The sequence below is a fragment of the Lutra lutra genome, chromosome 11, assembly GCF_902655055.1.
Source record: "Lutra lutra chromosome 11, mLutLut1.2, whole genome shotgun sequence".
Classification (NCBI taxonomy): domain Eukaryota; kingdom Metazoa; phylum Chordata; class Mammalia; order Carnivora; family Mustelidae; genus Lutra; species Lutra lutra.
The window spans coordinates 39,904,937-39,921,287 of NC_062288.1; the positions used below are offsets into that span (position 1 = coordinate 39,904,937).

The 16,351-nt window shown below is 41.8% G+C and overlaps 1 protein-coding gene across 3 annotated transcripts in view; it reads right to left on the minus strand.

The window, feature by feature from the left end:
- SLC25A13 (solute carrier family 25 member 13) overlaps positions 1 to 16,351 on the minus strand; it is a 184,956-nt gene that overhangs the window by 135,242 nt on the left and 33,363 nt on the right. For 2 of the 3 annotated variants that reach the window (XM_047695756.1, XM_047695755.1), the window contains exon 3: positions 14,320 to 14,462. In XM_047695756.1, the coding sequence (XP_047551712.1) occupies positions 14,320 to 14,462 (143 nt within the window). Of the gene's footprint in view, positions 1 to 14,319; positions 14,463 to 16,351 lie in introns of those variants that run through there. The other variant, XM_047695757.1, reaches the window with a different exon arrangement.

Consider the following 16,351-nt stretch of genomic DNA (forward strand, 5'->3'; position numbering starts at 1 on the left):
AAAGAAAAAAAAACCCTAAAAATTGAAAACAAACTGAAACGAATGAACCTAACCATATATCAAGTTGGTGGCAAAACCACACAGAGAAATGAATTGTTTCAAATAACTTTAGAACACAGTCTTTCACTGTACGTCTTTAGTGGGATAGATTTGAAGCACAAAAAGAGCTGAAAAGAAATCTGAAACTTCATTCAATATCTAACTGTTAGCACCAATACTGGTGTTATTGTTTTGAATATAACCTACATATTGCAAATATGTAATTACATGAATGTTGCTGGTAACCAAGATTTTTCAATGAAAGAGTACAGAGATGATAGAAAAAGCAAAGAAATAAAAATACTTTGAATCTAATCCTGTCAATTGTTCACTTTGAGTCAGAAATCCCGTATGAACTGAAAACGTTTCCCCCAAGTAGCTGCTAAGACCTTAAAGCAATGGGAACCCAAAAGAAGCAACTAATACCTAGACTGTGATCTCTAAATACAACTGCCCATTACAAAGAAGAAAGACTCCATGAAGAGCAGACGGTTCTAGATCTGCAGCAGGAAACACACGAAACAATGTCCTGTTGTGCCAGAAAACAAGGAAGCTATCAAATACTACTGGATCGCTAAGGAGAAAATGTAAATGGACCCCCACTGGCCAAAATGAGAGAAATACAATAGATTAAAACATGCCAAATATTAACTTAAAAAGCATTCTATGAGTTCACAATACTCAATATAATAAAGGTCCTCATTCCCACAAAAAATAACCCCAATTCCGAACCCTTGGAAGTTATTACACCACCAGTTGCTCATGCTGAAAACGCTCTCAGATCAAGGAATCTGGCTCACTTCTACTTCTAAGTCGACCTCCCCGCTGAAATCCAGATGCAAACATCTAACAGCCAAGCTCTCTAGTAGCATGTGGAATGGACAAGTAAGTATTAACATGTCCTACAGAAGTCTTGCTTTTGCTTCCAAACCCATCCCTCCCACAGGACTCCCTCAGTTGCTTAACTTGCCCTTTCCCATCTCAGAGCCAATCTGGCAAGAAAACCCCAAATTCAACCACTTACCACCGTCTCCACAATGGGCCCTCTAATCCTGCCATCTTCTGCCTTCTTCCACTCCTGCCTACTTCATTCTATTCTGTACAAGTAAGTTAAGGAGATCTGTCCTAAGTTAACTCACATTGTGTCAGTCCCACGCTCAAAACTCTCCAATGACCTCTACACTTGGAATCAAACTGTCCAAGAGCTACACAATCTGATCCCTGGATGTCTTTCTGGTTTCTTTCACTTTCCGGCTCCTCGCCAGTCTCAGTCTCCTTGCTACTTCCCAAACGTGTCAAGCGCTTTCCTACATTGTCTGCATCTGCTATTCCCGCTACCCAGAAAACTCAACTCACAGATTCTCACCTGGAGCACTCTTACTGCAATCTCTGCCCAAATGTCACTTTGCAGAGGCCTTCCCTGACCACCCTATCCACCATGGCACCCCAGAGCAAGCAGCTGCTCAGCACCTCCTTCCCTGCTCTGAGAAGCAGCCACCTGCCTCGGTGCCGTACACATCTGTCGATGTGCATTATTCGCTACAGAAGGGCACACTGTTCACCATTTTGTTTAGAACGGTGCCTGGCACACAGCTATTGTCAATAAATATTAAATGGATTAATAAATCTGAAATTAACCTAGATTTTTCAAGTATTAGGTTCTCTCGGGTCTGTAACACCTGGTCACTTTACCATACCATCTATCCTTTATTACAGAGACTAAGTTACTTTCTAATTTCTGTGCAAGTTCAACCGTCATCTTCTTTCATCTCCTGCTCTTCTAGACTGAAAATCCCAAAACCTTTCCTTCAGACTGTGATGGGAGCCTCACCCCCAGAAACCCTCATTAAGATCTGAGACTCTCCCTCTCTTTACTAGGAAGTGACGCACTGACAATTATGCCACCAGCAATGGAGAGTTAACAGGCACCAAATCTCACAATTCACTTCAGGAATCCCTCACAGCTTTACGATAAGACTGTTTTAATTCCAGCAATGCCATACCCCATGCCTATGACACTGTCACTGGTAGAGAAACAGATCTTCCGGCAGCCAGCTAACAGAGCTTATCCTTGATTTCTTTGCCTTTAACATTTTAAATGTGAGTTTTAAACACCTCTGAGCCAGAGTAAAGCAAGACTAGACAACCAACCATGGAAAACGGGAAGGCACTTGTTTTGCTCTTTCATTATCTGAGCACCTCCGCATGCTGGGAAGAATGTGGAAGAGGGGGCTGGTATTTTCAGTTGGCCCAGTAAAGAAAAACAAGAATTCTGAGAATATGGTATGCAGTGGGACCTCAAGGCTGAGTCTAAGAATAGTGAAAGGGGGAGAATGATCCAAAAACTATCCCTTGCTTAGAAAAAAATGGATGAGAGGAATGTGACGGCAGTTTTTCCTACATCTGTGGGTGTGGATGACAGTTGGAGAAGTGCTCATGGAGGACTTAGGCCCACCTCATGCTGGCCAAAGAATGAGTCTTAGGGGCTAAGAATCTTGCAAAGAGCATCAGAACTTGTAAGCAAGGACATAGGCAGAGTTCTCATGCAAAGCTCCACCTTTAACAGTTTACTCTACTCTGTGTGTGGAAAGTCCCATGAAAGAACAGATTAGGTACAAGTCCCAAAGCCCGAAAGAACTGGGCCCAAATTCTAGTTCCAGCAACTCACTACATTACTTTGGGCAAACTTCTGATTCTATACCTCCCTTTAAAGTAGGGAGTCAAAGTACCTGTTTTAAAGAGTTGTATGAAGATTAAGTAAGAAACTGGATGGATCGCTTCTCGGCCTTTTGGCTAAGATCAAGTATGAAGAAACTGGATGGAAACTCTTAGCACCAGAGCTGGAATCATACATGTATTCAGCAACTATTTGCTTCCTACAGTCTTTGGTCTAACCATCTAGGAGGAACTATCAACAGAGCTTCTATCCCACAGGATATTTTTGCTTTGAAAGTTTTTCAGGTGGTAAAATTGCTCCTCTCCAGGCATTCTTACAACTCTGCAAGATCCCAGTCTCCCAGGACGCATGACCTAGAGTGCACCAGGACTAATCTCATTGTGCCCTTTATCCTGTGCATGTATGTCAACCTCCATTGGCAGCCCAGATTTCCTGTTCACTGGCTCCCCTCTCATTCCCCATCACCCACATCTAATCCCCAGGGCTCTGTACTTTCCTTATTCTGTGCCATTTCTCAAAAACCCTTGCGCTGTGCTTTCTATAAGACATAAGGAGCAAGATCTTGCGCAATCCCCTCTCTGAAGGGATCCCTTTCAGAGAAATCCTCTAAATATCCCTTCACCTTATTGTTCTAACCAATACCTGGCTTTTCCTTGAGGGCAATGCTTCCTCTGCAGCCCCCTCTTGAGTATGGATGGGCTTTCTTCAGCCTTCCTAGGTGGACCAGGCTTATAAATAGGGCAGGTAAAGTCCTTCCTACTCATCACCTCTTCCAGACCATTCCCCAACCCTTCCTTCCTTACCCTACTCCCGCTGAAATACTCACACCACCTGACTACACCACACAGCAACCTTCCTGGTTTCTATCACTTAATGACCCCTGATTCATAACCCCAACCAAATTTTAGCTCCATGTACTAACACTTCAACATTGAGCCTTCAAACACCTAGACCTGGGGCACCTGGTGGCTTAATTGGTTGAGCATCCAACTCTTGGTTTCAGCTCGGGTCATGATCTCAGGGTCATGAGATGGAGCCCTGCATCAGGCTCCGTACTCAGCACAGACTCTACTTGGGATTCTCTCCCTCTCCTTCTGCCCCTCCCCCACTCGTATGCACATAGGCACGTGCTCTCAAATAAATAAAATCTTAAACACACACACAAACACACAAAACACCCTGACCTTCCAAATACTTGAGCTCCTCCTCTCTTCTAGTGATCCTTTTCCCATCCTTCCTCAGACACTCACACCCACAGACTCAGGACGTCTGCCATTACCGATAACTGCAAAACTTCCTTATTCTCAATGTCATGCATCTCACATTTAAGCCACTATCTCCTAATCATCCTGCTCTTCCTCCCTCTTATACCTAAACCATCTTCAACCACACTCAAACATACAATTCAATAACCCTACCACCCTCTCATTGCCTCACATGCCACTGTCCTCTCTTTGCCCCTTACCCAGATTCAGTCTACAGGCAATCATTATGTAGTATACTGTCCTCTCTCCTCAAACTGCCAGCCCCTCAACCCACATCCTCCTTCCCATCTACTCCCCTGAGCAGAACCAAGGAAACCAGAAGACAACATCCCCCAAATCCCACCACCATACCTACACGTCTCTGTTCTATACTCTACCTGCCCTTCCATTTTTCTAGCTCAGCGTTTCTTAGGGTTTTGAAATATTTGCAAGTTTTTCAGGTGGTAAAATTGAAATATTCTTATGAAATATTGAGGATTCCAAAGAGTTTTATTTACATGGGTTATATGTGTAATTACTGTACTAGAAATTAAAACAGATAAACTTTTAAAATATTTACTAATTCATTTACCTATTACATGGCAATATAAATAGCACAACTGTATGAAAAATGTCCTCTAAAACAGAAAATGAAGTGAGAAAAATTTTATGTCACTGCAAATCTCTTAAATGTCTGACGTAATGGAAGACAGCTGCATTCAATCTGCTATAATATGTTGTTTTGTGGAGGGATATGAAGGATTTCAGCCTCATACAGATTCATAGAAATAGAAGGAGTATTTTAACAGCCTTTTCAGGTACCTAATTCCTCTGATACAACACCAAATCCCAACAAATGATCTTTCCTCAGAGATCAGTTACAATGTGGACTCTGAAACTGCACCCATTCTGTTACTTCAAACTCCACGGGTCTGTCTTGCACTAGGACTAGATCTCTTACCCAGGCATGATTTTGAAACACTCTGTACAGGACAACGGAAAAACACCTTTCCCTAAGTTATGCCGATCTTCCAAATGTTGGCACATTTCATTACACTGTATTATAAACTCACAATCATTAATATCCCTACTAATTACATCAGAAAAATCTAAGTATTGGGAAACTGTCACATGAAAATTTTAATTCTCTTAAAAAGTGTTGTATGAAAAATAATCACTACTCAGCTAGCAACTCAAATCAGCGGTCAAGTCCTTTTCCTCAACCAACCACATGACAATAACCAGCAGCAATTCTTTATGCCAATTTCTCATTTAGCCACCCAGAATTTTCAAATTATGTGTACTCAAGGGTGAGATTTAATAAAAATCAGTGATTTTTACCGCTTCTTCAAGGACACTCTGAAGTGGACCTGACATGTTCATCACTTCCGTCACCGTGAACGTGTGGTAGTGAAGAGCGTGACTGCTCACCTGTCTTGTTTGGCTTGGTGGCACTCCCTAACGGCAGCTAAGGCACCACACATTTGACGCCTCACCCCCTCACCCCGACTGCTTTCAGAATCATCTGTTCAGAGACAACACAGTGAAAAAGGTAGATGTGAATCTTAGTATTATTAGGTAAACAACTCTGACCTCACAGATTCCTTGAAAAGGTTTTCAGAGACTCCCAGGGGCCCTGGGTGGGGGCGGGGGGGGTACACTCTGAAAACAGCGGTTCTAGATGAACTCACCCAGTTCTCACAAGAATGGACCTCCTTCTCAGACAATGCGCTAGAATTTCCTCCTTTTCTCTCCTTCATGCCAGGGCTCCGCTCTCTACAGTCATTACCGTCAGCTTACATTATGCTGTCATCTATCCACAACCCTCCTTTCACCTCCCCTCCCCCACCAGCTCTGGCCCCATTTCTCACCTTCCCTTGACAGCAACACTCTCCAAAAGAGGGCCTGCATTTTGTATGTAGCAGAAGAAGGGGGAAGAGGAGGAGGGCTGTCCCTACATATGAATGAGAAGTGAAATCAACACCCAGTCATTAATCAACCCTTTCCCAAATTAAAAAGAAAAATAAACCCAGGCACCTGACATTCCTAAAGGTTTTCTAATATACCAGAGACATAATACAAACCTTTTTAAGAATTCTTTTTAATTTGCTCCTTGCAGACAGTGTCTAGCCACCACATTGCACGCACCCCCCTATGATTTCAGACATCAAATATTAACACAAAGTGAGAAATGCAAAAAGAAAGGGGGTTAATCAGACACCTTGAGAGAAAGAAAAAATAACACTGATTCAATGAGAGCTGCTAATGAGGCTTTTTGTTTTGGTAGATTAATTTGGGAGTCTGATGACTACGAAGAAAATTTAAGCTTCTCAGGTGACTGCTGTTGATTATTACCAACTTTTTTTTAATGAAAGAGATGCCTTTGCTTAATTCTATAGTTTATGAATTTCAGGTGTTCATCTGAAATCTGTGTCCACCCTAGCATGTAGAAAACGCTCCTCATTAGCAAACTTAAAGACCTCCTCGTATTGATTCCGGATTATATTTGACAGATGATGAGCATTTCTGACTGAGAACTGCTGATATTTAAATACATTACCCTAATACTCTTTAAGCATTGCCAATTGTAAACCTCATTAACTCCCAGCATGTGGCCAAGGCCTGGATCTCATTGAAACAGCCTCACAAAGTGAAAACAGGTATATAAAAATGATGTTATCATCAACAACATTATTATATCCTCCTTCACCTTGTTGAGTATTTACAGGCCATACTTTTCCTTCCGTCAGATTAAGAACGAACAAGGGAAAGGCAGAGAACACACCTGATTTATACAGCCACACGTTTTAAAGCCCTAGATTTCTTTTTTATTGTTTCTTCTTTGACACCCTTATTCCTCCTGCCTCAAAATGAGAACAGGCCCAGGACTCTGTTCTCTGAAGAGAAAGGAATTATGTGTTGATTATAGAGCTATCATTTTAATACAATAAAGTGGGGGCTGTAACGGTAAAATGGACATGTCAGTTCATTAAGAAATCAGCATTTCTGATTGTCCTGTTTTCAAAAGAAGTGCCAACTTCTGTTCTCGTATTGACCACAAAGAACTTCTTTGCCTGAGATGGAAAACATGTACATGTTAAAGTCATACATGATCTCAGCAAACTGATCGGATGCCAGAGGCAGCCAGTGCCCACCCCACAAAGACAGGGGTCAGGCTGTACCGGGCAGTGAGCATCCTAAGCTCAAGAGGCAAGGCACTCAATACCTCCAGCTTACTGAGGCCTCACTTAATCTTCCCAGGTAAGAAGTTCAAGTACTAGGGAAAACAGCTCTTGAGCCCAGCTCTCCCTAATGACGTATCCCTTAATATTAAATAACAAAGAGAAACATGCTTGCAAAGCTCAAAAGGACAATCACAAAATTACTTTTACTTGCTCTTGTATAAGGTGTGAAAATTACCCTTGGATGATATACAAAGAAAGCTTCAATCCCATTTTAAACAAAACCATAATGATGACAAATCTAAGACACACATCAAAAATCATACAAATAAACCCAACATCAAGCAGAGAATTCATACCGTCTGGCTAAGGTAAGAGGATCTGGCCCCCAGAACAGAGGGTCCTAGAGACCCTCCATCTCCCAACCCCTCCTCCTCCTCATTCTCCTCAAAGGCTGCAATAAGCTCTCCTTACCCATGAGGCCCACCAAGCAAAGTCTCCAGGACTGGGCACTCAAAGTTTCTTCTCCTCTCTCTCAAGGAACTTCACAAATTGATTAAACCCATTATTAAATCTATTAAAATGGCACAATTTGGGGAAATCTAAACACAAGAGGCAATTAGAAGAGGGGTGGGGAAAGGTGAAATCAAAGACTCTGAAAAAGGCTCTAACACGGGCAAATTGTAACAACTGCCGGACTCAAATTATCCTTTGACGGCTCTCCAGTGCTCTCAAAGATCCCCAATCCTCAACACCAAGTTCCTACACAGGCGGCCACGGCCTGCCTCTCCCATCACTGTGTCCTGCACTTCCCATGTTCCTGGCATGCCAGCCTCTGCATTTCAGAAAATGAGCAAGAAGCCCACAGAATGGAAGTATGACCAAGTCACTACCCAATGAAACACTGAATCAGAATCAAGACTGCTCCAGAGAAAGAGAATCCCTGTCCATTAAGTTCACGCAGTGCACAGGCATTTAACTCCCATGCCTAGAGTTCAGCCCAACCCCACACAGAAGTGAAGCCTCTGGGAAGGGGCAGTGCCCTCACAGAGACAGGCTGCGGCAGGGGTCTCCGCCTGGAAAATGTCGGGATCTGGCCAAAAGTTACTACTGGAAAAAAGGCAGTTCACGATCAGGCCAGTTGCGACCACAGGCTTTCTAAACCAGAGAAAACAGTTGTGTGAGTGTAGGAGTTTCCCGGAGCTGCTCTAACAGACTACCAAGAACTAGGTTGCTGAACACAACAGAAATTCGCTCCATCCCAGTTCTGGGGACCCCCACGTCCAGAACCAAGGCTGCAGCAGGGTCACACTCCCTCCAAAGGCAGATTCTTTAGGAGAGGAGCCTTCTTCGCCTCTTCAAGCCTCTGGTGGCCCCAGTGTCTGTGTCACATCTGTCTCTACTTCTCATAAGGACACTTACACCATTTAAGGCATGGATAAACCAGGGTTATCTCTTCATTTCGAGATCCTTGATTTAATCATGTCTACAAAGATACTTTTTCTTAAGAGGATCACATTTCCAAATTCGAGGGAATATGACTTGATATCTACAGGTAGACGTTATTCAGCTACTACAGTGGGTAACCTCGAAACTGAACTAGAACCTCCATTCCTCAATACACCTGGGCTCTCATAACTTAAGGGGTAGGAAGGGGAATAAATACTTCCAGTAGATTTACCTATATTTGGTCAACAAATTGCTGTGAAACGGAGGCCAGATATTGGACTAGACACTAGAGATCTGCAAATATGCAAGACCTGGTCTACACACTCAAGAAACCACAGCTCGTGGGCCAGTATCTACCTAAAAGTAACTACTGCAGTTCACCCTGCCATCTGGGTCAGCACAGCTGCCACTATATTTATTCCTAAAGTTACCAATCTACAAATAGTTTTTCAAATTTTAATAAGGTTATGCACTAAAATCCCTCTAGCCAGCCAAGCGATGTGGAAAGAGCTTGGAGAGACAAACAGAGCCCACACCAGTGCTTCCCCTTTGCCTGCTGTAGGTGTTGTGCTTCCATGGGCCAACATGTGGCTTCGTCGTGTAATTTTTTCAAGGAACAGTAGTTGATTTGGGAAGATGATTTGTGACTTGTGAACTTGATAAATGCTATGCTTCCAAAGAAAGGGAAAGGAAGAGGAAATGAAGGCATTCTCAGTTTTACATTGAGAACAGATGTACAGTTACACCTATGTGTGACATAAATACTGAGGAACTGTGTGTCCGGGTTAGGCTTTGGGAAAATGGCACGCGAACATCTGAATAGGCTTGGGACTTAGGCAGGTCTCGGCTCAAACACCAGTGCTGTGCTACTAGCTCAGAAAGCTTTAGTAGTTTGGACAAGTTCTTCAACTTACTCAGTTTTGCATTCTTTTGGAAAGAATTACAATGCATATGGTAAGACTTAAAATATTTCTACCCTTGCATCGAGGAATGCCTCTAAGTTCTTCCAAGGGAATTAATTAAACAAAAGGAAAACTAGAAACAAAAGGAAAACTGAAATAACTCTAGAAGGGCACAATTTCATAAAGTAAGGTACATAATTTCATAGAAAATGATGAAGCTATTTATCACTGTTAATATGAATCGTGTATGGAAATACGAGAATTGGTTGATACAGTCTAAAAGATTATAAAAGACTATAATCTTTTATAGATTATAATTATAAAAGATTATAAAAGTTTATAAAAGAACTGCAATTAAAGTATATTCAGATTATGAAAAATATTGATGCAGGTTAACAAATCACAGGAGACACTGAAAAAACTCTAAATAATCGTGTCGAGATGAAAAGATTATGGGTGGTTATTTTCTCTTCTGAAACTGAGGTTTTTGCAACCGAAGGAAGAAAAAGTCATAGGGCAAGAGATTGAGGCCATCTAAGATTTTCTCTGTCACAGTCAAACACTGAGATTTAAGATAATACAAAATCTGAAAGAAAATGTCAAGTTGAAGAGGATGACAAGCTTATGAGAGAAAAGGCCATCTGAAGCAGTGGAAAGGCCACACTGTCTCTGGAGCCAGCCAGGCCTGGTGGCGAACAGCTTGGTCAGCGACAGCCCCAGCTAGCTCGTCTGCACAACCAGGAAAGCAGAGCCAGCATTTCAGATTTGTTAGAAGCTTTTGAAAAAATGTATCTGTTACGTTATACATGTACAACGTATGTTACAGTACGTTATCTAATGAATCAAAGGCTATTATTTTTGGAGAGCACCTGTAAAAATAAATGTTAATGGGGAAAAAAAATTAGAACGTATAACAATTATACAAGTTAATGCCCATAAATATATTAATTTAATAAGGAACCAAAATGTTCACTGAAAGAAAGAGAGGAACTATTAGGAAAAATTCCTGACGTGTTAAATGTAAATGGGAAATGTCATTATGAAGTTTTGAGTTTATTAAATACAATTCTCTGTTCTTTCCACTGAGAAGCCAGAGTAATAGCAATAACCTAGTAGTGATAAGCCTGTGCCCAGCTCTGCTTCTAAGCCCCATTCCCAACCTAAAAAAAACAGGACTTCTTGAAGAAAAGAGTGATTTCCAGGTTGGAGGTAGGGAATACCCAGGTGAACCTGGAACCCCTTACACTCCTGAATCAAGGAGCCCTCACAGGCAGAAGGCACAGAAGTCAGGCTAAAGGGACTCCCTCTGCCCACAGTGGGACAAGTTGAGCATCAGTAAGAGTAACTGCAATAGACTATAATACACTGAATTTAAAGTAAGAACTTCCATGACTTTATACCAATATAAAGAGAGAAAGAAAACAGAGTGAAGAAGAGCTTTTCCTTAACAAAGAATGCTAGATAATAAATACAGGAGGAATAACAGAATTTGAAAAATCAACCACTTCTCTTTCAGGGCGCCTGGGTGCCTTAGTCAGTCAAGCATCTGCCTTTGACTCCAGTCCTGGGATCAAGCCCCCAATTGGGCTTCCTGCTCAGCAGGGGAGTCTGCTTCTCCCTCTGCTTCTGCTCTTCCCCCCGCTCCTGTGTTCTCTCACTCTCTTTCAAATAAGTAAATAAAATCTTAAAAAAAAAGAAAAGAAAGGAAGGAAGAAAGAAAAATCACCACTTTTCAAACCACAAGACAACAACTAATTCAGGGAAGGATCATCATGGATGCTAATACTAGTGGATGCTGAGTCGCCGGGAGACAAGATATGCACATGCTCTCAGTATCTCTTTACTAATTACGAACAAAAATGATCTCTGTAGAATCTGGGGGATGCCACCTTAACCAAGACATCCAACTTCCCATTGTCAATGCTGTGACGACATGCCTCCTGGGAGGTACAATAGAGAGTACAGAATCTCTCCCAACCTGCACCAAAAACTCACATGAATCCAGGCCTGAAGAAGCAACCAGATGAGTCCAGAACATGGGACTTTCAATAAAATAACTGGCCCAAGTTTTATAAGTCAGTATCATGAAAAAAACATTAGAAGGCATAAGTCTATTCTAGATTAAAAAGAGATATAACAACTAAGTTGTAATACAAGAACCTTGACTGGATCCCAGATTTAAAAGCAAAAAACAAAAAACCAAAAACAAACAAAGAGCCATTTGAGGTTGAGGGGCAGGTAGAAAGATCCAGTATATTGGAATACAGACTGGAAATCAGAAGATATTACATGCCACTGTTAATTCTCCTGAGGAAGATAATGGTATGGTGGTTATGTAGAAGAATGTTCTTATCCTTAGAAGATAAATGCTAAAATATCATAATGTCTACAGTTTATAATTAAATGGTTCAGCCAAAAAAGAAAATGACGTGTATACATGTATTTGTATGTAGAAAGCATGTGTGTGTGTAAAAAGAGAAGACAAAGGTGACAAATGTGTTAATTAGTCTAGGTGCAGAGTATATAATAGGTATTCATTACATTCTTTCAATGTTTCTGTAATTTAAAGAATTTTTTTTTTTAAGATTTTATTTATTTGTCAGAGACAGAGAGAGAGAGAGTAAACACAAGCAGGCAGAGTGGCAGCAGAGACAGCGAGAGAAGCAGGCTCCCTGCCGAGCAAGGAGCCTGATTCGGGACTCGATCCCAGGACCCTAGGATCATGATCCAAGCCGAAGGCAGCGGCTTAACCAACTGAGCCACTCAGATGCCCCTAAAGAATTTTTTTTAAAGACTTTATTTACTTGTCAGAGAGCACAAGCAGGGGGAGCGGCAGGCAGAGGGAGAAGCAGGCTCCCCGCGGAGCAGAGAGCCTGATGTGGGGCTCAATCCTAGGACCCTGGGATCATGACCTGAGCCAAAGGCAGAGGCTTAACCCACTGAGACACCCAGGCGCGCAAGAATTTTTAAACTATCAAGTAACAAAAAAAATTGGCCTTAAACCTTGAATCAAATTATTCTTGTTGCATGTGAGCTTGGTCACACTTCGTATGAATCATGAACACAAGGTGTGTGAAAGCAACCAAATTTTCCCCACAAAAATAGATCTGCTGGAACAAACCTATGTTCTATATAGCTTTTGCTACGTGAAAAAATACGAAATACATATTTAAAAAATATAGTGTGAAAATATATGAAATATATGCACCACCCTGGAGAGGCCCTGTGAGGGAATGATGGGCTGCTCATGCATTATACACACTTACCCACCAAGCAAAGAATGCTGTGTCCAGGTGGAGGTAGAAAATAGAAGTAACTCAAATAACCTCCTCCGGAATAAACAGAGAAGGCATAATCCAGCAACTCACTGGGATATGACTCTAAGTATCACTGCCAAGATCCATCCTTCTCCCTCCTACCTGGGCTCCTACCTGCAACACCTTCATTTTAGAAGAGATTACTTCCATGCAAGATGGGACCACAGGTGCATAAATAAGAAAAGGGAAGTGCTGGTGAAAACTGAAAGCATTTGCAATACATCAACAAATTTTACCATAGTTGTATCTTCACCAGTGCATGTGGGAAAAATCACAGGCGACAAACAGAGAAGGCCCAGAGCTAGAGAAAGCCACTCTGGAAGAGCAGGTCACTGCAATCTATGGAAGAGGGTGCTGACAGGTAGCAAGGGTGGGAGGTTGGGTCTACCACAGTTAATACAGAGAAGGCCAGCTCTTGGACGTTGTACTTGGCTACTAGGGGATGCTGGTATTTCTATTATCGAGAGTTTGGGGCCTAAAATTCCACACTTAATGGTAAAAGCCAACTGCAATTTTTTTTTTCTTAAAGATTTTATTTATTTATTTGACAGACAGAAATCACAAGTAGGTAGAGAGGCAGGCAGGGTTGGGGGCGGTGGGGAGAAGCAGACTACCTGCTGAGCAGAGAGCCCAATGTGGGGCTCGATCCCAGGACCCCAAGACCATGACCTGAGCCAAAGGCAGAGGCTTAACCCACTGAGCTGCCCAAGTGCCCCAGCCAACTACAATCTTAAACAGCTTAAGAAAAACTCATTTTTAAAATGTGACAATACTGGTAGGGGGAAAGAAATCCAAAGGCATTTTGCAAAGTATCTGTCTCTTCCAGCTTGGGTAGAATGCCTTCTCAGTGATTTGAAATCCTCATATTATTCTGTTTAGAGTCATACTATTTAATCATACAAAAGATTTCAAAAGTTATTTGAGCAGAGGGAAAGATCATGTTCGTAGAGCTATATTTTACATTTACTCACAATTCTTACAGTTCCCTTGAAAAATACCAAATATGTACAAACACTTTAGTAGATCTCACACCATTCATCAATATAGTTAAGTCTCTAAAACCATAAGCAGTTCTTTACTGTCAAAAAACACACACACGGGGTGCCTGGGTGGCTCAGTCAATTATGCATCCAACCCCTAATTCCGGCTCAGCTGATGATCTCAGGGAAATGAGACTGAGTCCCACACAGGGCTCTGTGCCCAGTGCAGAGTCTGCTTGAAATTCTCTCCCTCCCTCTCCTTTTGCCCCTCCCCCCAACTCAAGCGTGCTCTCTCCCCCTAAATAAGTAAAATCTTAAAAAAAAAAAAAAAAAAAAAGACACACACATAGAATCCCCAACTGTGATAAGACGGAAATGTTAAAGGTATTATGCCTAATAATGAATTAATTGTAATAGGTAGACAAAATGCTCTTGAGAGAAAGGTATTCAGTGACTTCCTAATATTTAAAATGATAAAAAGCTATTTCAAACAAAAAATGTTAAATAAGATCATTAAAAACATACATACCCATCTTTGGTCTGATCCACTACACCACTTAGAAGTTCCACAGTCTTTGGATTAGGCTGCCTTTCTCCAAAAATGTTCAAATATCGAGTGACGAAGTCATTGGGAGACATGAAAAACTCACCATTTTTTTCAATGCTTGCATACTGTTTAGAAAAAAAAGAGAAAAAGTATTTTACCCTCAAAAGTACATAATCATGAGATCAATGTGAAAAAGCTGAAAATATTCAACAGATAAGACATGATAATATACTCTTCTCAAGCACAGTTATTTCTGAACATCTCATAGAAAAAAACAGAAACATGTTAAGTCTTCTAAGTTTTATATTTATACCAGTGTTCTCAACTGGGGGCAGCTTAGCCTGACAGTCCAGCTTTTAAACACCAACATCCCCCTAACAGCCAAGCAAAACCTAAGAGGCCCACCCCCTCTATGTTACCTGCCTTTTAGGGAGGGCAGGAGGGCTGGGCGAGGTTTCTCTTGCTTTGCACTTTCTCCATTTGTTTTCTATTTCCCCACAGAGGACATCTGACAGTGTCTGATGACAAATTTGACTGTCATAACCTGAGGGGGAGGGATGCTACCAGCATCTAGTTAGGAGAGGTCAGGATGACCCCCTACAACAGATGACCCAGCCCCAAATGTCAACAGTATTGACAGTGAGAAACCCTAGTTTACAGAAACTTGGAAAGAAAAATTACATCTTGTTTTTAGCAAGGACATACAGCTTTAAAAAAAAAAAAAGAATTATAAAATCATGGATGGAAACAACCTAATTCTTTTGCCCCATTTGTTTCAAGGACACCAATAATGCAAGAAAGCAGGATAAACAGGCTTAGCTGGAAAGCAAACTGTTAACTGTATGGCTTCTCGTGGGATTTTATGGAAGGAGATGTGAAAGGCTGCTCTAGTTAGCTTCCTCTCCATTCCAGAGTAGAAATGGCCCATAAGAATTGGGTGCACTCAATGCTTTCACACAGCATTCCTCCTGCCTTTAGTGACAGAATCCAGTGCCAGGAAGCAGGAAGCTTCTCATCCCTGTCTCGTGGAGTCCCAGGGGACACAGGGGATGCTGAGAAACAACACAGGATTATCCGGTATCCTGACGGCACAGGAGAGGACCTGTTGACCCTGGGGACAGGACAGTGACTGGGGGGTGGGGAGGTGAATTCCAAGAGCTGCACGAAGAGCAAGGCAACCTGGATGACAGTGACCACCCCGGAGGCCACTGTGATGTGGGGCGCCCGGGGAAGGGAAGTGCAACCAAAGCACCTCCACTCCCTCTGCAGCCACAGGGTCAAGTCCATTACAACTGTTTCTAAAAGTCACTTGTTACTTCTACATTTTAATTCCAAGGCAGGATAAACTTGCTTAGATACTCAGGAACCAGCCCTGGAGTCCCTCAGGCCTGGGCTGCACTGAGCTCTGCTTCTGCCTCTCACCACCTGGATGACCTGTAAAGTAAGCTTCCCGGGCCTCTGGCTCCTCCCCTGTAAAACTGGGATAACAACACCGCCTGCTTCTTAAGGTCAATGCTAGAAATAAACGAATAATCACATAATATATTTAGCACAACACATTACACACAATAAGCATTTCATAAATGTTCTGTACAATCCGTTTGTTTTTTTTTTTTTTTTTAATTTTTAGCATGGCACAAAAGAAAAGCTCAAAAATGGTCCAAGAATCCCCCTATTATTCACTTAGCACTGAATTGGCTTTTTGGAAATGTGGAAGAATTATATTTGATCTTCTGGAGGCAAAACAAGACAGAAGTACAAGGGAGATGTCCCGGCTAACTACAGCAATCCATGATTGAGAATCATACCTAGTTTGCTTACAGCAGTGAGTAATTAATTTAGCTAAACACAATTTAACTCTTCTCCCACCAGGAGATGTTAAGGTTGTTTTCCAGTTTGGGCTATTTTTAAATAAAGCTAAGGTATCCAGCTTGTATATAACAATTATCCAAATTCCTGGCAATCTTCAAAGGCTACACTCCTGGAAGAGAAAATGTTGAGTCAAAGGAAAGGG